Here is a 24,125-nt window from a genome sequence, read left to right on the forward strand (position 1 = left end):
GTTTGCATTGAAAACATATTCAACAAAATAGTGACAGAAAACTTCCCAGGTATAGGAAAAATCACAGATCTTCAGATCCAGGAAGCTCAACGATCTCCAAACGTAGTCAACCCAAAAAGGTCTTCTCCAAGACATGTTATAGTCAAATTGGCAAAACTCAAAGACAAAGAGAGTATCTTGAAAGCTGCATCAAATCACCTATAAGGGAGCCCCAATCAGGCTAACATCAGACTTTTCATCACAAACCCTAAAAGCTAGAAAGGAATGGGATGATATATTCAAAATACTAAAAGACAAAGATTGCCAGCCAAGAATACTCTACCTTGCAAGGCTATCCTTCTGAAATGAAGGGCAAATAGTATATTTCTCAGACAAACAAAAACTGCGGGAGTTCACCACCACACGACCACCCTTACAAGAAATTCTCAAGGGAGTACTGGGTTTGATTCCTGAAAAATAACTACCACTGCCATAAAAAGCCAAGAAAAATCTAAACCCACTAGTATAATAAAAATGTCATTCATGAAGAGAAAACAAACAAACAAAAATGCTATCTACAACCTAAGGAACCAACAAACACAGAAAACAAACAGTAAATCAGAAAGCAAGGAACAAAAGACACCTAAGACAACCAAACAACAATCAAAAAAATGCTAAAAGCACGGGCAACCAAAGGAAAAATAAACAAATGGGATTATATCAAACTAAAAAGCTTCTGCACAGCAAAAGAAACAGTTAACAGAGTTAAAAGACAACCAACAGAGTGGGAGAAAATATTTGCAAAATATACATCTGACAAAGGATTAATATCCAGAATATATAAGGAACTCAAACAACTTTACAAGAAAAAAACACGCAACCCAATTAAAAAATGGGCAAAAGAGCTAAGCAGGCATTTCTCTAAGGAAGATATACAAATGGCCAACAGACATATGAAAAAATGCTCAACATCACTCAGCATCCGGGAAATGCAAATCAAAACCACACTGAGAGACCATCTCACCCCAGTTAGGATGGCTAAAATCCAAAAGACTCTGAACGATAAATGCTGGTGAGGTTGCAGAGAAAAAGGAACTCTCATACATTGTTGGTGAGACTGCAAAATGGTGCAGCCTCTATGGAAAATGGTATGGAGGTTCCTCAAACAATTGCAGATAGATCTGCCATACGACCCAGCTATCCCACTGTTGGGAATATACCCAGAGGAATGGAATTCATCAAGTCGAAGGTATACCTGTTCCCCAATGTTCATCGCAGCACTCTTTACAATAGCCAAGAGTTGGAAACAGCCCAAATGTCCATCATCGGATGAGTGGATACGGAAAATGTGGTACATCTACACAATGGAATACTACTCAGCTATAAAAACGAATGAAATACTGCCATTTGCAACAACATGGATGGACCTTGAGAGAATTATATTAAGTGAAACGAGTTAGGCACAGAAAGAGAAATACAACGTTCTCACTTATTGGTGGGAGTTAAAAATTAATATATAAATTCACACACACACACAAAAAGAAAACCGGGGGGGCGGGGAAGAAGATATAACAACTACAATTACTTGAAGTTGATACGACAAGCAAACAGAGGGGACATTGGTGGGGGGGAGGGGAGAGGGAGGAGGGAGGGAGGTTTTGGTGATGGGGAGCAATAATCAGCCACAATGTATATCGACAAAATAAAATTTAAAATAAATAAATAAATAAATAAAAAATAAATAAAACCCTCAGAACCATGCCTCTGACCATCATTATTAACCCATTCGCTTTGACATGGTCGTACAATCGAATCACCTCTTCAAGGCCCCACCTTTCAATTTTCATAACAGGATTTCCCACCCGCAACAGTCGCAGTGGGGATGAAGCCTCAATGAGGTTGGGGGGTGGGGCGCATCCAGTTTGCAGCACGGCAGTTTACAAATTATAGTTTAATCTTAACTGATAAGTTTTAGTCAGAACTCTTACATCTTGGTGTATTGGCCAGTAGTTTTTAAGTAGAAAATTAACATGAGTAAATGTGTATCGTTAGGCAGGAAATTAAAGTTTTTTGTTTTTTGGGTTTTTTTGTTGGCTGGCCGGTACAAGGATTGAAACCTGGGCCTTGGTGTTATCAGCACCACACAATAACTAACTGAGCTAACCAGCCAACTCCTGTGAATTTTTGCTGTATAAATGTCCTACATTGCTCTGATATCACAATTTGCCAAAATATTTTGGTACATGTTAGCTCATTTGATCCCCACGACAAATTTGGGAGGCACACATCAGTAACACCCTGTCTCTGCCAAGGGTTTTTTGTGAAGATCAAATGGGTTGATGTTCGTAAAAGCACTTAGTTACTGCCTGACATGGAAGTAAACACTCAGGAAAGGTTACGTTTTTGTATCTATTATTATTTACACTGTGTGCATGTATTCTGCTTTTCAGATCATAAAACTTAAACTTTGCTGGAAGTTTAAGTGACATGCATGATGTAACATACGTGATCTTAATCACAGCCCAAGAGTGGCCTAGGTTTGCTTTACTTTTTCATGTGATTTCCTCTATAATTTTCTATTACAAAAGTGATATTTTGTCTTCCTAATTAGGAAGTCAGTGCAAAAACAAGTAAAGGATAATTGAATAATCTCCCCTCGTAATGCTTCATATCTGATCCCTTGACAGGATTTCCCAAAATGCTAACAGCATTTACATAAATATGTGGTTGCTTATTGTGAAGTGAGGCTTCCAGTTTTTAAACTAGGAGTGTCTTTAATTTTACCAGGTTCACAGTTCTGTTTCAGTGAAATTCCTGTTAATTTTGGAGCCAATCCCAGGTTTTAAAAATAATATGTTTTTTTTTTTTTTTAAATAATATGTTGTTAACAGTGCCATTTAGAAACTGACACGACAAATGTTCATTTCTTTTCTATTGTGTTGTTTCTTTAATAATCAAACCCTTTTATTTTTAAGATAAAGGCAACAGCATTTCTCAAATTATCAAACCAAACAAAAAGGTCACATTTGATATGATATCATATGGTTAGATTTGCTTCAAAGTAGTCCAAAGGTAGGGGCAAGGGAAAGGCAGTGGATGGGGTATAAAAGAAATGCTTCGCCATGAGTTGATAATCATTACAGCGCGGTGGTGGGTAAACTCTACTTTCACTTTTGTGTGAAATTGCCCATGTTAACAAATGAAAACACGTAGATTGGCTTCTGTGTTTTGCTTTCTAAAAATATGTCACTTTGGAGTTTTTAACAAACGAAACTGTAAATGAATTTGAGAAAAACTAACATCTTTACAATATCCTGTCTTGCATCCAGAATGAAGGGTCTACACGCTGATATTCAAGCCTTCTTTGACACCCTTCAGAAAAGGTTTTCTTCGCATATGACTAGAATAACTCTTGACCATTTTATTTCTAGATATTTTATCTTTATCCTTGCTGTTGTCAATTGATTATTTTCCAACTAATTGATACTGGTATAGATTTTTGCATAGTTTCACTATCTTAATACTTACCAGATATTTATAGGTATGTAATCCCAGTAGCTGTGTATTTTGTAAAACATTAAAACAAAGATTAAAAATGCTTCACCATTCTAATTGATTAGTGACATACACTGCCAAATAGAACAAATCAGATAGAACATTTTTTAAAATGTATGCCCCCTACCTGGCCCCTGCCTGGCCACTCCATCTTTTAGACTTGGGACATTTACCTGTACTCTAGGGTCAGTCAGAGATGCAATAACAGCCGCATGAAAGTCAAACTCAGTAGTGACCTTTGTATATGAAAATAATGATTTATGATTGGAGAATGAAAAAAGGCAGGCAAACTTAGCTAGCAGGCAGATTTACTCATAGAATCAAAATTCTGGTATGTAAGCTTATGTATTCTAAATCGGATGCCAATATCTTATCTGTGAATGTGCCTTCTTGGATATAGATAGAGAAGTCATGATAATATAATCCCTTCTGTTTGTTTCCCAAATAAAACTTTACAAAAATATTTTTACTTAACGTTGCTTCACTTGAGCCTCAAGAGAAATTTTTTGAGAGAGAAGGAATAAGAACATCTATTTATAGTATCATAGTGATGCCCAATAAAATATATCATAAGAAATCATTTAGCAAAATGCCTGATAGTACTCAGTATATATTTATTTTTGTTGTTATTGTTATTAATATTAATGCACATGTTGTTATTGTTATTAATATATTAATGCTAATATTATACCTTATATTCTTGTGAAATGTGGGGGAAATTCAGATTTCAGAATGTTTAGTGATTTGCTCAAGACAGAGTATGTGTACAGCCCCAATTAAAATTATTTCTATTTCACTGTCTTTATTAGTATTTTAAAATATCAAAGATGAATTTACAAAATTTCTAATTTTCCTTCATTCCTCTTTATTCGTACTTCCTTCCTAATCAGTAGCAAATGCCTGACATACCACTTTCTATGTACAGTGAAACAAATAAATGAATGAACACATATACGACAGAGTTGGTGGTTTTCACTTGTTTAAAAATGGAATAATTTTATTGTCGTTTCTTATATCCTTTCCTGAAGTTTTCTTTAAAACAGTCAAAAACTTATTCATGAGGAACCTATTTAATATAACCTTTTTGATTTCTCCCTGCCTCCAGGAGTTTTTAATGTAATTTATAATTTTGAATTGTCCCAGTCAGAATTATAAGAATATATTCATTTATTTAAGTTACTTTATTTCCTTCTGGAAATACTTCTATTTTTTATAGATACTAAAAAATTCTCGCTAAGTTTTTTTCTGAGATATTGTAAATTTTGTTTCTGATATGAATGAGTCCATTACCTAATATCCTTTTAAAAATAATTACTGCTAAATACAGGGAAGTTTTAATATTTCTGTTTGGCCAGTAATGTGTCTTTTTTTCACCATTTATTATTTGATTCCAGGTTTATGATAATGTACATGTCTAATAACTCATGGATGTAAACTGAAGTCACAAAGCATTCATGATTATCTCTATGTGCCGCACATGCACATACACAAGAAATCACCCAATAGCCTTGCTTCGGGGACCATGTTTTCTAGCCTATCTATCTATCGATCAGTCGATCAATGGATCTATCTATTGATCTATTGACCTATCTATCTATATGAGAAAGAGAGAGAGATTTATTTTAAGGCACTGGCTCATGGTTATGGGGGCTAACAAGTCCAAGTCTAAAATGTGTAGAGCAGACTGGCAGACTGGAGACCCAGGGAAGAGTTGATTCAGTCTTGAGTACAAAATCTGAAGGGCAGGCCAAGCAGGCTGGAAACTCAGGCAAGGTGTTTATTTTACAGTCTTAAGGCAGAATTGCTTCTTTTTCAGGAAAACTGCAGTCTTTGCTCTTCAGACCTTCACCTGATTGGATGAGGCCCACTGCATTATGGAGGGTAATCTGCATTATTCAAAATCTACTGATATGTTAATCACATCTATAAAATACCTTCACAGCAACATCTAGCCTGGTGTTTGTCCAAACAGCTGTGTACCATAGCCTAGTCAAGTTGACATAAAATTAAACATCGCCTTTAATAAGAACGGATTGCTCGAGGCAATTACACCGTTGTTAAGGTAGGTAAAGAGGTGTTGAATTAAAATTCAGCATACTTGTTCTAAGGAACTGTGTTTTGTTACACATGGAACAGAATTTGTCATAATAAAACAGATTATGTTTTATCATTATTTTCCGGTCACAAAAATATTTCCCATTTTGTTGACTCACTGGGCTCTCAGGACAAGTCTGTGATGCAGAAGTATTATTCTCTGCATCATAGGTTTTTGTTAAGATCAAAGAGGATACTTTAGATGGAAGCAGCTAGCAACCTGGTGGACATGTAAATAACAACCAGTGAAAGTTAGTAGTGATTTGACTTTGATTATTATTAATACTAAGAATAAATATTTCTCCTATTTTCACAAAAGAAATTTTGAGACTATGATCATTATTTAAGTGATGAGGCAAAGTTAGAAAATCAGTTCTACGTCTGCTTCAAATAAAAATGTTTCAGTATTTTTAACTACAAAATTAATATTTATATTAAACAGTTAAAAAGGGCAGATAGGTAAAGAAAATTTATTAACCACCCCCCAATGTAAATACCAACTTCAGTAATGTTTTGTAGTAGAAGCTATTGTTAGCAATTATGGAGCACTCAGAGGACTTAAGTCCTGGCAGGTCTGTAAGCATATTTTCAAAATGAATTCATCGTATTATAAAATGTACAAATAGATGCCAAATATAAAGTTGTTTCTTTGTGATATGATTTACCCTCTTTCTCTGTATAGTTTTCATTTTTTCAAGTATTTTCACATATATTGGCTCATTTGATCTGTAGAAGTCATAATACATAATACATGCCTTTGGTTTGTTTTTAATAATAAATAAAGTAATCCATGTTTAGGCACTTAGTATACAGATGCAAAAGCTCAGTAAACATTTGTTATCATTTTCATTATTAGTCTTGTTTATTTTAAAAGCACGTATTTTTATCTCCTTTATTTTCGATCAGGATATTATTGGCTTGGAAAATTTACATGAGAAGTTAGAGTCACAAAACAATCAAATGGCCTGTGTTTGCTTTTACTTTTTATAACTATTTTCTTTACTTTTTAAATTAAAAAAGTAGTACTTGCTCATAAAAAAAAATAAAAATCTGTCCCTGTACAGCTACCTATTTCCACTGCCCTGACTTAATGTTAAATGTACCCACAGCGTACTGCCATAATTTTCTGTATTCAAAAGAATGCATAATCAACTTCCTGACAGAGAAGAGAATGTTTGGATGTGGCTTGTTTCTAGGAAAATGCAATCATACTATGTGGATTTCTCCAAAACCTTCATTTCTCACTTAATTATATGTAATCGCTCTGTCAATTTGTTTTCCAAGGTTTTATGTTCTAAAATTCAGCACTTCCACAAAACAGAATGCGTTTGTGAAGTGATAATTTAAATTTTTAATTTTCTAAATGCTGAACCTCCCCGACATCATTTGAGCTGTTTGTGTCTGTGATTTGGAATCAATAATGTATCGTTTTACTATTAAATCTTTAAAAAAACTTTTATGTCTGTTATAAGAAATATCCTTCATTGCTTTTCTTAATTAAGGTATTCATTAAATACTGAAGTTCATTTATACTTCCACATGAATTTTAATATCAGCTTGCTTTGGTGTTCTAACAAATGCCACATTGATATTTAACATAACTAACAACTTTTAAGGAGCATTTCTACACAGCATCAAGAGAGTTTAGGTACACAGTTAAGCTTTCTTCGATATCTCTATAAAAAACATAATCCATTTTGAGTTTAGTTTGGTATATGGCAAGAGATACAGGTCTAGCTTCATTCTTTCACACATGGATGTCCAAGTCTTTTCCCTATTTTGTGTTCTTGATGCTCTATCAAAGACCATATGGCTGTAGGTATATGGGCTGATGTCTGGATTCTCTATTCTGCTGCATAGGTCCTTGTGTCTGTTTTTATGCCAGTACCATTCTGTTTTGGTTACTATAGCCTTCTAGTATAGTTTGAAATCAGGTTGTATTATGCCTCTGGCTTTCTTTATCTATTTACTTTTTGCTCAATATTGCTTTGGCTTTTCAGGGTTTTTTGCTGTTCCATATAAATCTTAGGACAGTTTTTCCATTTCTGTAAAGAATGTTATTGGTTTTTGATGGAGATTGCATTGTATCTGTAGATCATTTTGGGTAATATGGACATTTTCACAATGTTAACTCTTCCAATCCAAGAACGTGGACTACCTTCCTATCTTCTTGTGTCTTCTTTCATTACTCTCAACAGGGATTTGTAGTTCTCATTGTAGGAATCTTGCAGTTTCTTGGTTAACTTATTACTAGGTATTTTATTTTTTTGGTGACTATTGTAAATGGGCTAGCCTTCTTGATTTCCTTTTCTGCTACTTCATTGTTGGATTATAAAAATGGTACTGATTTTTGTGTGATGATTTTGTATCCTGTGACTTTGTTGAAATCATTTATCAACTCTAAGAGTTTTTTTGTAGAGTCTTTAGGCTGTTCTATATACAGGATCATGTCATCTGCAAACAGGGACAATTTGACTTCCTCTTTTCCAATCTGGATTCTTTTATTTCGTTCTCTTCCCTGATTGCTCTGGCTAGTTCTTCCAAAACCATATTGAATAGGAGTAGCAAGAGTGGGCATACTTGTCTTGTACCTGTTCTTAAGGGAAAAACTTTCAACTTTTCCTTTTTCAGGATGATATGGGCAGTAGGTTTGTCATATTTGGCTTTAATTGTGTTGAGATACATTCCTTGTATACGTAATTTGTTGAGAGTCTTTATGATGAAGGGATGTTGAATTTTGTCAAATGCTTTTTCAGCATCTATTGAGGTACCTCTCACCATATGCCAAATTCAACTCAAAATGGATTAAAGAATTACATGTAAAACCAGAAACTATAAAACTCCAAAAAGAAAACAGGGGAAACACTTCAGGAATTACGACTGGTCATATTCTTTATGAATACAACCCCAAAAGCACAGACCACAAAAGGTAAAATAAACAAATGGAATTATGTCAAACTAAAAAGCTTCTGCTCAGCAAAAGAAACAACTAAGAGTGAAAAGACAACCAACGGAGTGGGAGAAAAATATTTGCAAAATATGTATCTGACAAAGGATTAATATCCAGAATATACAAGGAACTCAAAAAACTTAGCAGTAAAAAAACAAGTAGCCTGATTAATAAATGGGAAAAGGAGCTTGAATAGGCGTTTCTCAAAGTCAGATATACGAATGACCAACAGGCACGTGAAAAAATGCTCAACATCGCTCAGCGTCTGAGAAATGCAAATCAAAAGCACACTGTTATATCATTTCACTCCAGTTACGCTGGTTAATATCAAAAAGAGTGAGAATAACAAATGCTGGTGAGGATGTGGAGACAGGGGAACCCACCTACGTTGTTGGTGGGATTGTGAAATGGTGCAGCCATTCTAGAAAATGGTACGGAGGTTCCTCAAACAACTGCAGATAGATAGAACTACCATATGACCCAGCAATCCCACGGCTGGGTGTATACCCAAAAGAGTGGAAATCATCATGTTGGAGGTTTATCTGCACTCCCATGTTTATTGCAGCTCTATTTACAAAAGCCCAGGGTTGGAACCAGCTTAAATGCCCATCATCAGAGTGGATAAGGAAAATTTACACAATGGAATATTACTCTGCTATAAAAAAGAATGAAGTTCTGCCATTCTCAGCAATATGGATGAACTTAGAGAAGTTTATGTTAAGTGAAATAAGGCAGGCACAGAAAGAGAAATACCACACTTTCTCACTTATATGTGGGAGCTAATAAAAATAAATAAATGAATAAATAAATCAGCAGACAAATAAATAGAAGAAGAAAAAGAAGACACCACCACCACAAAAATTCTTTGAACTTGTTAAGAGAAGTGAACAGAACTGAAGTTTCCAGGGGTGGAAAGGGGGAGAGGGCGGAAGAAAGGAGGGAATTGTTAAAGGGTCGTGAAAATCAATTACATTGTAGAATGATAAATAAAAAAAACTAAGAAACTTTAAAAAAAGAATTTAGTTATTCACCGTATAAAGACAAAAATTCTCAACACCTTCTTTTCTTTCTAATAGGAATTAATTTTTCCCACGGTATGTTCAGACTATTATTGTTATATAGGACAACTACTAATTTTAATATATTTACTTTCTGTTACCTATCTAATTATAATTTCTCATATTGCTCATTGACTCCTAGTTTATTTTCTTGAGTCTGAGGTTTGTATGCAGTTAAGTCTCTCATCTATACATTTGCTCCATTGCCAAATTAAAACGAAGTCGTTCTCCACCCTCATCACCTGCCACCCTTCCCTTCCTCCCCCTGTAGTCCCAGAATAACTAGTATTAATAGCCTGAGTGTGTCCTTCCACATATATATGATATTTAGTATTAAAATGTAATTATATTAAATATATTCTCCAGAGTATTCTATGTCATATTCTTCTTAGTTTAGTGTACATTGTAAACATTCTCGTAGGTCTTTAGATTGCTAAAGTTTTATGTTTCAAAATTGAACTCAGCACATGTGGAAAACATTTGTGTGTATTTTGTGAATGAGGTTTTAAAATTTTCCCCTGCAATTAGAAAATTTGCCCAGGGCATTTGAGCTGTTGATTCTGTTGCGTCGTCGTTCTGTCTCACAGTTCTTAAGCTGATGCCACGTTTGCTTTCATTATTTTAGCTTTAGAATATAGTTTGAAGGCAAATATCCTTCTCCAGTATTTAGAGATTTTTTTTCTTTAATTCTTTTACTATTTCGGTGTGTTGCTCAGATGAAACTGAATGTCATTTTATCAAAATTAAAATAGTCACTTTAGAATATTTAGCACAATTAGCTTCTTTACAGTATTGGGTTGCCTAAGATCATAAATAGATACTGATTTGCTGTAGCTGGTTTTTACTTTAGAAAATTTGAAAGTGTTTTTAAAGGAATCCTGACTTATCCTTGCCAACCTAATTCCTAGTTACTCCATTTTAAAAAGTATTTTCTTCTGTGAGTGAATTTTTATTCTTTCCATTTTCAGATAAATATTGTTGGTCCATAAAAAAGCTATTGTTAATTTTTCTTTCTGTCTACTTACTAAGATATGAGTTTTCATTATTCTTCTGTAGATTCTTTTGTATTATTTACATTGATCATAACATCTAATACTTAATGCACTGAAACATTACACATTCTCATAGCCAATAAAAGCTATATGTTGGTGCACAGAGCAGGTCAGACACAACTTCTGCTTTTGAGTTCTCTTCTGTCCATACCCTCCATCACTATCTCTTGGAAATCTGCAGTCCACACCCTCAGGAAGAGTTTCCGGATGGATTTGTTGCTATTTATCCACAGTCCCACAGGCCACCCAAATTCACCAGAGGCCTTTTCATATAAAATAAAAATTGAACAATTGAGCTTAAAATTAGCTTGAAGGAAAGTTCATTCAAAGTACTTCTATCGTGACAGATAACAATGTAAATCCTAAGTAGGAAAACAAGCATCTATAACTGTTTTGTTATACATGGAATGAAATGTTTTAATAACATGCTGATTTTCGCTTTTTTATTTCTTTATTTATTGAGTTCACAGATAATTGATGATATATATTTATGGGGTACACAGTTGACTATCAGTATATGTGTACAGTATATGATGATCAAATCAGTATTATTAGCATGTTCATTATTACAAATCGTAATTATTCTTTATGTCCCTTACCCAATTACTCCCTAACCCTCCTCCCCCTCCCCCTTTATCACCTATGGTAATTATAGGTCTCTTCTCTTTTTTCAAAAATTCAAAGCTTTATTGTGGTCAGTCTTTCTTTCTTTCTTTCTGCCTACTTATGAGTGAGGATGTGATATTTCTTTTTCTGTGCCTGGCTTATTTCACTTAACATAATTTTCTCCAAGCTTGTACATGATGCTGCGAATGACAAGATTTCATCCTTTTTTATGGCAGAGTAGTATTGCATTGTGTATTTATACCACATTTTCCTTATCCAGTCATCAATCGATGGACATTTAGGTTGGTTCCATGTCTGGGCTATCCTGAACGGAGATTTGAAGAACATGGGAGTGCAGTTATCCCTTCGCCATGATGATTTCCATTCCTTTAGATATATACCCAGCAGTGGGATTGCTGGGTCATGTGGCATTTCTATCTGTAGTTGTCTGAGGAGCCTCCATACTGTTTTCCTTAATGACTGTGCTAATTTACAGTCCCACCAGCAGTGTAGAAGAGTTCCCTTTTCTCCACATAGGAGATCTTGCCATTTGCAACACCATGGACGAATCTGGAGGACATTACGTTAAGTGAAATAAGCCAGTCATAGAGAGACAAATACAACACGATGTCATTCACGTGTGGAATCTAAATAAGTTGAATTCATAGAAGTAGAGAGTAGAATGGTGGTTATTAGGGGCTGGGTTTGTACAGGGGGAGAATGTTGGGGGAGATATTGGTCAAAGGATATAAAATTTCAGTTAGACATAAAGTATAAATTCAAGAGATCTTTTATAAACATGGGGACCGTAGTTAATAACATTGTATTCTTAAAAAAGGCTAAGAGTAGCATTCTTACCACAAAAATAACAACTATGTGAGGTAATGTATGTTAATTAGTTTGACTTACCCATTCTGAGATGAATATATATTTTGAAACATCATTTTGTCAATTTTAAATAAATAAATTTTTTCACATTTGTTGCTTTATTGAATACTGATATCGCAAAATGGAGGTGAAAATAGGGTCTATGGTATAGATTTGTTGTAAAGGTTAAGATAGTATATGTAAATTTGCTCAACCTACTGCTTGAAAAATAAATGTCTTCAGTAAATGGTAATAATGATCAGTTTTATCATTAATACTAAGAAATTGTTTTATTTTCTCCTTTGTAAAGAATAGAGAACTTGAGATTGAAGAGATTCTGCAAATAGCAAGAGGCCCAGGTTATTTAATAACAAAAAGTTTTTCTAATCTAATTTGTGAAAGATGACAAATATATAAACTGAAGAATTTAATAATCTTCTCTCACATCCCTTCTATTCACATCCTTAATATTTGAAAGGTACACACATGTGATCCTGGATAGCAAAACTCAGTGCTATAATGATGGTGTCTTTTTTTCAAATACATTTGCATTGTTGTGGCAACTTTAACATTTTCCATCTTATCTCTGGAAATTTGTCACAGTGATATTATAGTACAACTGTAAGACTAGACGGATGATGATGTTGAAAATACAAAAGACAAGAAGAGAAATGAAGGATATGTAAAGAATCAAGCAATAAACTGTATTACAAAGCTATAAAAAAATGCACCTCTAGAACAGAAATTGACAGCTGAAATGATGTATTGCTTAAACAGTATTGAGCAAATTAATTTAATTTGGATGGTGTAAAAAATTGTTGATAATTTTGTTTCTAGATATTTTAAAACATTATTTCTACTGTGAATGAACATATTTTTTCATTGTTATTTTCTAATTTCTTATTGATCTTGTATAGGAAAGTTACTCATTTATACATATATACAATTTTTAAAATTTATTTTTTATTGTAATGTAGTTGATTGTACATATCTGTGGGGTACAGAGTTGAATATCAGTACCTGTGTGCAATATGTGATGCTCAAATTGGGATAATTAGCATATTCAGCATTATACAATGTAATTGTTTTTGCACCCTTTACCAATTCCTCCCTTACCCCCAACCCCTTTCCCACCTCTGGTAACCTCAGTCATGTTCTCTCCTTTTGAATGTTCCGTGAATTATTGTGATTGTTGAATCTTTCTTTCCTTTTCTTAAAAAAAAATTTTTTTTTTTTTAGCTGCCACTTAGGAGTAATGATAAGTGGTATATTTCTTTCTGTGCCTGGCTTATTTTGCCTATGTCATTTTCTCTAAGTTCATCCATGTTGCTGCAAATGGCAGTATTCCATTCTTTTTTATGGCAGAGTAGTATTCTATTGTGTATGTATACAACATTTTCCTTATATAGTCATCCATAGATGGACATTTAGATTGGTTCCAACTCTTGGGTATTGTAAATAGAGCTGTGATAAACATGGGGGTGCAGTTATCCCTTTGATATGATGATTTTCATTCCTTTGGTATATGCCCAGAAGTGGAATTGCTGGATTGTATGGCAGTTCTACCTGTAGTTGTATAAGAAACTTCCATAGTGTTTTCCATAATGGCTTCACCACTTTACAGTCCCACCAACAGTGTAGGAGGGGTCCCCTTTCTCCGCATTCTCACTAGCATTTATTATTCTGTCTTTTTGAGAATAGCCAGTCTAACTGGAGTGAGAAGATATGTCAGTGTGGTTTAGATTTACATTTCCCATATGCTGAGTGATGTTGAGCATTTTTTCATGTGTCTGTTGGCCATTTGAATACCTTCCTTTGAGAAATGCCTATTTGGCTCCTTTGCTCAATTTTTAATCAGGTTATTTGGTTTTATTTAACTGTTAAGTTGTTCGAGTTCTGTATATATTCTGGATATTAATACTTTGTTGGATGCATACTTAGCAAATATTTTCTCCTGCTTTGAGGTTGTCTCTTCATCATTGTTTCTTATGCTATGCAGAAGCTTTTTAGTTTGATAAAATCCCATCAGTTTAATTTCCCTTTTGTTGCCTGTGCTTTTAGGGTCATATTCATAAAATCTTTCCCAATTCCTACTTCCTAAAGTGTTTCTCCTATGTTTTCTTTCAGGAGTTTTATAGTTTCAGGTCTTATATTTAAGTCTGTAATCATTTTGAGTTGATTTTGGTATATGATGAGAGGTATGGGTCTAGTTTCATTATTCTACATATGGATGTCCAATTTTCCCAGCACCACTTATTGAAGAGGTAGTCTTTTCCCCAGTGTACACTCTTGGTGTCTTTGTGTGTGGGTTGATATATGGAATCTTTATTCTGTTCCATTTGTTTGAGTGTCTGTTTTTATACCAGTACCATGCTGTTCTGGTTACTATAGCTTTGTATAATTTTAATTCAGGTAGTGTATGCCTCTGGCTTTATCTTTTTTGCTTAGGAATGCTTTGGCTATTCATGGTCTTTTGTTGTTCCATATGAATGTTAGGATTATTTGTTCTATTTCTGTGAAGAATGACATTGGTATTTTGATGGGGATTGCATTGAATATGTAGGTGACTGTTTTAATCCATTTTGTGTTGCTATAACAAATACCTGAGACTGGGAAATTCATAAAGAAGAGAGGTTTATTTGGCTTGTGATTCTGGGACAGTTGGATCTGGCTCGGGCCTCAGGCTGTTTCTACTCATGGCGGAAAGTGGCAGGCAGCCAGTGGGTACAAGCAGATCACATGGTGAGAGGAAGCAAGAGAGAGAGTGAGGAGGTGCCAGAGTCTTTTAAACAATCAGGTCTTGTGGGAACTAATAGAGTGAGAACTCACTCACTACCCCACCTCCCCCAGGAAGAGCATTAATCCATTCATGAGCGATCCTACCCCTTGACTCAATCAGTTTTCAACACTGCCACATTGAAGATCAAATTTCCACATGAGTTTTGGAGGGAACAACACATCCAAACTCCATCATTCCACCCCTGCCCCCCCCCAAAACTCATGTCACTCTCACATACAAAATACAGTCATTCTATCCCAACAGTCCCAAAAGTGTTAGCTTGCTCCAGCACCAACTTAAAAGTCCAAAGTCCAAAGTCTCATCTGAGACCAAAAACAAAAGTCCTTCCAGCTGTGAACCTGAAAAACAAAACCAAATTTATCTACTGCCAAGATACAATGGTGGAACAGACATTGGGTATACATTTCCATTCCAAAAGGGAGGAATAGGCCAGAAGAAAGGAGAAACAGGCCCCAAACAAGTCCAAAACCCAGCAGGACAGACATTAAATCTTAAAGCTCCAAAATAATATTTTTTGATTCAAAGTCCTGCATCCTGGGCACAATGGGGCATTTGGGCCCCCAAAGCATCAGGCAGCCTTGTTTCCACAGCTCTGCCAGGCACAGCCCAGTGGGCCATGCTGGTGCCTATGGCTTTTCCAGGCCTGCGTTGCATGTTACCAGTGGCCCCAAAGTTCTGCTGTCCTGGTGGCATCCCTGCTGCCTTGGCTCTACTAGACGTTTCCCTGGTGGGAGCTTTCTGTGGGGGCTCTGACCCCACTTTCCTGCTCAGCATTGCTCTAGTGGATGACCTCTGTGGTGGCTCCACCCGTGTCAGGTCTCTGCCTGGGCCCCCCAGGCTTTTCCACACATCCTCTGGAATCTGGGTGGAGGCTGCCACACCTCCACTGCTCTCACGTCCTGCCAGCTTGCAGACTTAACACAATATGGACGCCAATAAGGTTTCGGGCCTCTACTTTCCATGGCTGCTATACAAACCACACTTGGGGCTGCTCCAGCCAGAGCAGCTGGGATGCAGGGAGCAGGATCCCAAGGGCAGCTGCATTCCAGGTCTGTCCTCCAGGATAGCTCAGTCCTTCTAGGCCTCAGGGTCTGTGATGGGTGGGGCACCCTTCCAGGCTTCTCAAATGCCTGCAGGGCTTTCCTCTCATTTTCTCCACTATTAGCATCTGGCTGCCTCACCGCCAAGATAACGTATTTAGCAACCATTTTATCTGCTTCACCTTTGCATTGTTCTCCAGCTCTCCATTTCTTTACAGCATGGCCAGGCTGCAAATTTTCCAAATCTGTATACTCTGCTTCCCTTTTAAATTCTGGCGTTATGTCATGCCTTTGCTGCCATAACTCAGAATAGGCTGTTAGAAGTAGCCATGCAGTGCCCTTAATGCTTTGCTGCTTAGAAATTTCTTTGGCCAAATGCTCTGGTTCACAACTCTTAAGTTCCAACTTCCACAAAGTCCAAGGGCATGGACACAATGCAGCCAGGTTCCTTGCTATGGTGTAGCAAGGGTTATCTTTTGTCCAATTCCCAATAAGTTCCTCATTTCTATCTGAGACCTCATCATCCGCATGGCCTTTACTGTCCACATTTCTATCAGGATTCTGCTCACCACCACATAAGTCTCTAAGACATTCCAAACTTTCCCTCATCTTTTTGTCTTCTTCTAAGTCCTCCAAACTCCTCCAACCTTTGCCCATTACCCAGTTCCAAAGCTGCATCCACATTTTCAGGTATCTGTTTAGTATCACCCCACTCCTTGGTACCAATTTTCTGATTTAGTTCATTTTGTGTTACTTTAACAGAAATACCTGAGACTGGGTAATTTATAAAGAAGAGAGGTTTATTTGGCTTATGATTCTGGGACAGTTGCATCTGGCACGGGCCTCAGGCTGTTTCTACTCATGGTGGAAAGTGGCAGGCAGCTGGCAGGTACAAGCAGATCAAATGGTGAGAAGAAGCAAGAGAGAGAGAGAGAGGAGGTGTCAGGGTCCTTTAAACAATCAGCTCTCACGGGAACTAATAGAGTGAGAACTCACTCACTACCCCTCCCCCAGGGAGAGCATTAATCCGTTCATGAGGGATCTGCCCCCATGACTCAATCAGTTTCCAACACTGCCATATTCGAGATCAAATTTCCACATGAGTTTTGGAGGGGACAACACATCCAAACTCCATCAATGACTTTGGCTGGTATGGACATTTTCATGATGTTAATTTTTCCATTCCATCTTTTTGTATCCTCTTTAATTTCTCTCAACAGGGATTTGTATTTCTCATTGTAGATATCTCACATCTCCTTGGTTAAATTGAATCCTAGGTATTTCATTATTTTTGTGATTATTTTAAACACTACTGATTTTTGCTTGTTAATTTTGTATCCTGCAAATTTACTGAAATGATTCATCAGTTCTAAGATTTTTTTGGTAGAATCATTAGGTTTTTTGTATATATATCATCATGTCATCTGCAAACAGGAACAGTTTGACTTCATCTTTTCCAATCTGGATGCCCTTTATTTCTTTCTCTTGCCTGATTGTTCTGGCTAGTACTTCCAATACTATGCTAAATAGGGGTGGTAAGAGTGGGCATTCTTGTATTGTTCCTGCTCCTAAGGTAAAGACTGAGCTTTTCCCCATTCAGTATGATGTTGGTGATGGGTTTGTCACATATGGCTTTTACTGTGTTGAGATACTTTCCTTCTACACATAGTTTGCTAAGAGTCTTCATCATGAAGAGCTGCTGAATTTTGTCCAATGTTTTTCTGCTTGTATTGAGATAATCTCATGATTTTTGTCCCTGGTTTTGTTGATGTGTTCTATCACATTTACTGATTTGAATATGTTGATCCATCCTTACATCTCTGGGATGAATCCCACTTGGTCATGGGGCATTATTTTTTTTTTAAATGTGTTTCTGTTGTTCCATCTTTTTGTGTCCTCTTTAATTTCTTTTTAGAGTGATTTGTAGGTCTCACTGTAGTGATCTTTCACCTCCTTGGTTTGGTTATATTGATTTCTAGGTATTTTATTTTATTTTGGTGACTATTGTAAATGGGCTAGTTTTCTTGATTTTCTTTTCTCCTAGTTTGTTATTAGAGAATAAAAATGCTACTGACTTTTGCATGTTGATTTTGTATCCTGTCTGCCATGTTGCTGAAATTGTTTATCAACTCTAAGTGTTTTTTTGTACAGTCTTGAGGCTTGTCTACTACTTGGATCATGTCATCTGCAAACAGGGACAGTTTGACTTCATCTTTTCCAATCTGGATGCCCTTTATTTCTTTCTCTTGATTCATTGCTCTGGCTAGAACTTTTATTACTATGCTAAATAGGAGTAGTGAGAATGGGCATCCTTGCCTTGTTCCCATTTTTAAGGGAAAAGCTTTCTTTTCCCCATTCAGTGTGATATTGGTAGTGGGTTTGTCATGTATGGCTTTTATTGTGTTAGGATATACTTTACTTCTGTGCGTAATTTGCTGAGAGTCTTTACTGTGAAGCAATGTTGAATTTTCAAATGCCTTTTTTACATCTATTGAGATAATCATATGGCTTTTGTTCTTGGTTTTGTTGATGGGATGTATCACATTTATTGACTTGTGTATGTTGTACCATCCTTGCATCCCTATGATGAATCCCATTTGATTGTGGTGTATAATTTTTTTGTTGCATTGCTAATTCTATTTGCTAATATTTTATTGAGGATTTTTGTGTCTGTGTTCATCAAATATATTGGCCTATAGTTTTCTTTTTTTGTTGCATCTTTATCGGGTTTTGGTATCAGAGTGATACTAGCCTCATAGAATGAGTTTGGGAGAATGACCTCTGTTAAAATTTTCTGGAATAGTTTGAAGACAATTGGTATTAATTTCTCTTTATAAGTTAGGTAGAACTCAGCAGTAAAGCCATCTGGTCCTGGGCTTTTCTTTGTTGGGAAACTGCTGATTACTGCTTCAGTTTTGTTGCTTGTTGTGGGTGTGGGATTACCTCGCACTGAAGGCAGCAGTGTGGGTAACTGCAGTTGCCTCCCTGCTGTCTGCAGTCTGCAGCAGCATCGAGGTTACCTTGTGGGGGTGGCAGCAGTGCCTGTGGCTGCAACTACCTCTCTCACATGTGTGGTGTCCTTGGTGACAGTGGGTTTACCTGGAGGTGGCAGCAGTGGTTCCAGTGGCTGCTGCTGTCTCCCTCACATCTGTGGTGTTCTTGGCAGCAGCAGGGTTACCTCATGGGGGTGGCAGCAGCACCGGTGGCTGCAACTGCCTTCCTCGTGTCTGCAGCATCTTTGGTGGCAGCAGAGTTAACTCGTGGTATTGGCAATGGTGGTTGCACTTGCAGCTGCCTCCCTAGTGTCTGTGGAGTCCATGGCTGCAGTGATGGGCCACCTGCAGGACTGCCGCTCTGTGCAGAGCTGCTCTGTGATGGGCGATGGTTCTGAGACTGGGCAATGGCTCCAGTGACTACAGCAGCAGTGGGCCCATTTCGATCTTCTTCGGTGGGAGGATTACACCTTGGGCACTTCTAGTTTGCCACCTTAACGGAAGTCTCTGATTTCTGTGTATTTTTTTCTGTCAACACACATAATTCAACTATCTTACTAGTTCCCATCATTTTTCAGTCGATTTTAGGATGATGATTATGTCATCTATTATAGTTAGGAAGGAAGGGGCATGGACAACATATACCACTTACATAACAATGCAGCATGTGGCTCGGTTTTAATGTTGTTATGGATCCATTACAATATTCACCTATGGTTAGGGGTGGAAACTTGGGGTGGTGTAGGAAAACTTTTAAAGTGTTATGAACCACAGACAAACTAAAATCAATTAGAAAGTAAGCCAAAGCATCTTAAAGTACACCTTTAGTTATTAGGCGATAATATTCAATTTCTAAAATCTAATTAAATGCAGCTTTTTAAAAAATACAAAATATGCCAGTTTAGTTATATTTATTGAATAAAGTTAACAAATGGGTATCTCTTAGAAATGAGCTTGTGACTTTTTTTTAAAAGGTCATTATGAACTTAGTATACCTGTCTATTAAACACCTCAGTATTTCACCAAATTAAAAACAAGAATTATATCAGAAATCTGAAAGCCAAAGGAAAAGAGATAATACAACTAACAATGGCCAAGGGGTTCTCCAAGCTGCTATTTGAAGGTCATAGGTTTGAGGTAGGAATTACCAAGTTTTCTCTTGGAAAATTTCTGTTGAGCACTACTAAAAGATGATTTGTAACTCCAACACTAGGTGACTCCAGGAGAGGTCTTGTAGTAACAGCAGGAGTGCTGACTAAAGATCTGTGCTGCTCTTCCTCCACAAGAAGTGGGTACTGAACAGTGCTAGCCTCTCTTTAGCCCTGTGAAGATTAGAATAGACAAATGCTTAGTATTTCATTTTTCCCTAAATGATTCCTAAATGATTTGCACTCTTAAAAAAGTTGCCATAATAGTAAATGGAACTTCCCGTTTATTTATTTATTTATTTATTTATTTATTTATTTATTTATTTTTAAACTACTTTTTTTTTTTTTGTCTTTTTCATGACCGGCACTCAGCCAGTGAGTGCACCGGCCATTCTCATATAGGATCCGAACCCGCGGTGGGAGCGTCGCTGCGCTCCCAGCACCCCACTCTCCCGAGTGCGCCACGGGCTCGGCCTGGAACTTCCCGTTTAACAATGTATTAACACTGAAAACTTACCAGAGCATAACTACTCTATACAATTATATGTTTAAAATCATTCTTAAAAAGTATGCATATTTCTAGGGGGACTCTGAACAAGTAACTTACACAAAGTTGGGAACGGAAAGGGCTGTCAAGGATATACAGTTTACCAGGTAAGAAAATGCTCTACTTAGCAGATAATTAAGGATGTCATTAGAAATACTTATTTCTAAGGGTAACTGTTTCAGATTTACTTGACTGTAATAAAAATTTCACTGTGTATAAAAATACCAAAACATCATGTTGTACTCCTTAAATATATACAAGTAAAACACAAAAGTAAAAGAGCTAGAAATACTTGTATTCATAGTAAACCAGTTTAGAGATTTAAAAAACATCCCTTGAAGACATTTTCAAGCATTTGCTTTCACCACCCTTGTACATTTCAACCCTTACCTGGGAGAAATGAAGCATCTGGCACTGAGGAAGGATTCAGAGGAAAAAGCTCTAGGGGAGTATGAGCTAGCTGACTGGCCATCACCATGAACTGACACAGCTGCAAAGGCAAATTAGCTCCTAACATGGGTACCAAGGCATAGAGGTGGGACCTGCCTTTTCTGTCTTCCACACAACACATCGGGCTGACCAAGGTGTCAGTTTTAGGCACTTTGTGAGTTCTACTTCCCTTCATCTCTGTTCATCTTCCCCTGTTTCACAAGCATGCCTTTATGTAGACTGAAAAGTCAGTAAAGGGCCGACCCCGTGGCTCACTCAGGAGAGTGCGGTGCTGGGAGCGCCGAGGCCACGGTTCGGATCCTATACAGGGATGGCCGGTGTGCTCACTGGCTGAGCGTGGTGCAGACCACACCGTGCAGAGGGTTGGGATGGGATCCCCTTACCGGTCAGAGAAAAAAAGAAGTCAGTAAAGAACAGTTTTGTCTTAAAGTGTCCTCTAGTGGTAACACCAAAGGTCACAATCTACAAAAGTTAATTTACCCAAGGGTCAGAAAGTGCTGCGAGTAAGTAGTGCTTGACCCTTCGAACTTAAAGTGTAATTTTCCACACAAAAAATGTTAAACATTAATATTTCTATTTAGGGGAATGATGACAAGCAATTTCATAACAATATCACTATCTAAATTGTAAAGCTTCAAAAATACTTAGCTGAAAAGCTAGCATTTCAGAATATATTAAGGGAAAAAAATACGGCTATGTAAAACTTAAAAAAGGAGAGGAGGCAGAAACCTCTGAACATTTTAGTTATTATTTATTTATTTATTTATTTATTTATTTATTTATTTTGGTGGCTGGCCAGTATGGGGATCTGAACCCTTGACCTTGGTGTTACTGGGCTGTGTTCTAACCAACTGAGTTAACCAGGCAGCCCAAAGTAACATTTTTAAAAGGAATTTATTAACATCATTTGCCAAAATTCTATTGTCTTTCTCTTTCCAGGAATTTCATGAATCTGTCTCAGTAAAAATTACATTTTAGAGGCAAATTAACGAGCTTAATTTGTCTTTGATTTTATGTTTTGACTTACTTGCATAATTTATTTGCCACTGATATTCTGGCTTCTCGTGCTTCTTTATAGAGTTGCTTATATTTTACCAATTCTGTCTCACGAGAATCATCTCGAGAATTTTTCATTTTGAAGAGTTCAAATTCCAGATCTTTAATTCTGAGTTCCATCTGATGTTTTATTAAATCCTGATCACCCTCTCTTAACATTTCTAAGTATTCCTGAGATGCTGCTTGTTCCTAAAGTGAATGGGATACATTTGAAAGATAATGATAATCTGAATAAACATTATGTATTTGTTTCTTTTATATGTGAATCAGTGATTCAGAGAGCAATTTTAAATATGTGAGAAAGAAGCTAAAGTTTAAAATATTTATCATCAATCTCAACCTAATTAAATCTGAATTATAAAAGAAGATGAACCATTCTTGTGTTAATTCATGTAACCTGATAATTCAAAGAATAATAGAATCAACTTACAATTTTAAAAGTTGAACAATGTAACTTAAGAATAATTCAAGAGTGTAATTTATAAATCACAATGTTTTATTTTCCTCCTAAAAGTCAGTTTTAGGGCAACAGTTCTTAAAAATCAAGATCAATTTCATAATAATGATGGACACTGAATTATTTACAGAGAAAAACACAAGCCACCCCCCTAGAAATCTATAAAACTAACAGCTATAAGGGAAGTAGGGCAAACACATACAGTGTATATATCCAAAGTATTATTTGCAGTGAAATGAATTAAGGCACATTACAGATAATTAAACTAACCTGTAAAAACAGATTGACTTCTTCTAATTTTTTTAATATCTCCTGTCTTGCTCTTTCTTTAAGCTCCCGTTCATACTGCTCCACTTCACTACGTTCTACCATGTTCATTTCCATATGGCTTATGAGGTTTACTACTTCTTGTTCCAACTTCTTTTTCTCCTTCTCTAGTTCTTCCCATTTCTTTAGTCCTGCTTTCATAGATAGTAACTCCTGTTGAAATTGACTCTTTTCATCCAGACGTAGACATTCTGAGGATGTAGCTTCCAGTTGTGCTCTAAGATCATCAACCTGCAGGAATGAAATAATATGGTTTGGTAATAAAGGAAGTAGGCTGAGGACAGTCTAACTCAAACCCAATAACAATTTTTGAAATAAAGTCACTTGCAATGAAATGTTCTCTATACTGTAAATAGATTCCTAGAATGTGGACCTTGAATTACTCAGAAAATCAAGAACCAAGCCGGGCAAACATATTCCTCAATCTCATCGAATTGTCCACCCATTTGCACTTGATTATACACTTTTATTTTTCTGTGATTATTTCATGTATTTCCTCCGTAAAATGATTCTAAATCACCTTAGTAGAAAGTCTTTTATCCCTACTCCCCATTTTTACCCTCCGTAACTACTAAAGAAGTTTTAGGGACATTATATCAAGTTATTTAGGCCTGAGTCAAAAAATAATTCCCGGAATGAGACTTTGAAAATGAGACTCTAATTAATAAAACTTGTAAATATAAGTTCTAATACCAAAGCCATTTTCTGAACTCCAAGTGTTTTATGCTCATTTGAACGGTATTCAAAGGATTACATAATAACTCTGAGGGTTAAGTAGCAAGCATATCTCTTAGTATACTATTTTGGGACATGATCCACACATTTTTGGAATAAAAATGCTTTAATTCAATTAGCTCCATATTGTAATCCTTTGCCTCTTGCCACAAAATAAGGGAGCATGTAAATACAACAATAACTTGCTGGAATTTCAGTGGTACTGAGTTAGCAAGAACTATGTTCCTTTAAATGTAATAATTAAGAAAAGGTCAGTAGACTCGTGGTTTTAAAGCATGTTCATAAAATCTTTGACATTTCTACCATGAAATTTCCTCTCCTGAATATGTGCTTAGTGTGACCTTAGTAATTGGTTTCTAGTGAACATAATATTGTATAACTGCTGTGGGACTTCTATGGCAAAATTAGAGA

The 24,125-nt window shown here is 36.3% G+C and overlaps 1 protein-coding gene across 1 annotated transcript in view; it reads right to left on the reverse strand.

Moving 5' to 3' along the window:
* Positions 1-22,162: 22,162 nt before the first annotated feature.
* Positions 22,163-24,125, reverse strand: part of LOC134387675 (ankyrin repeat domain-containing protein 26-like) — a 47,752-nt gene continuing 45,789 nt past the window's right edge. The window contains exons 13-14 of the mRNA XM_063110072.1: positions 22,923-23,210; positions 22,163-22,384 (exon numbers count right to left, since the gene is read on the reverse strand). Of these exons, the coding sequence (XP_062966142.1) occupies positions 22,163-22,384; positions 22,923-23,210 (510 nt within the window). The remainder of the gene's footprint in view (positions 22,385-22,922; positions 23,211-24,125) is intronic.

This window comes from Cynocephalus volans, chromosome 10 (assembly GCF_027409185.1).
Source record: "Cynocephalus volans isolate mCynVol1 chromosome 10, mCynVol1.pri, whole genome shotgun sequence".
NCBI classification, from domain to species: Eukaryota; Metazoa; Chordata; class Mammalia; order Dermoptera; family Cynocephalidae; genus Cynocephalus; species Cynocephalus volans.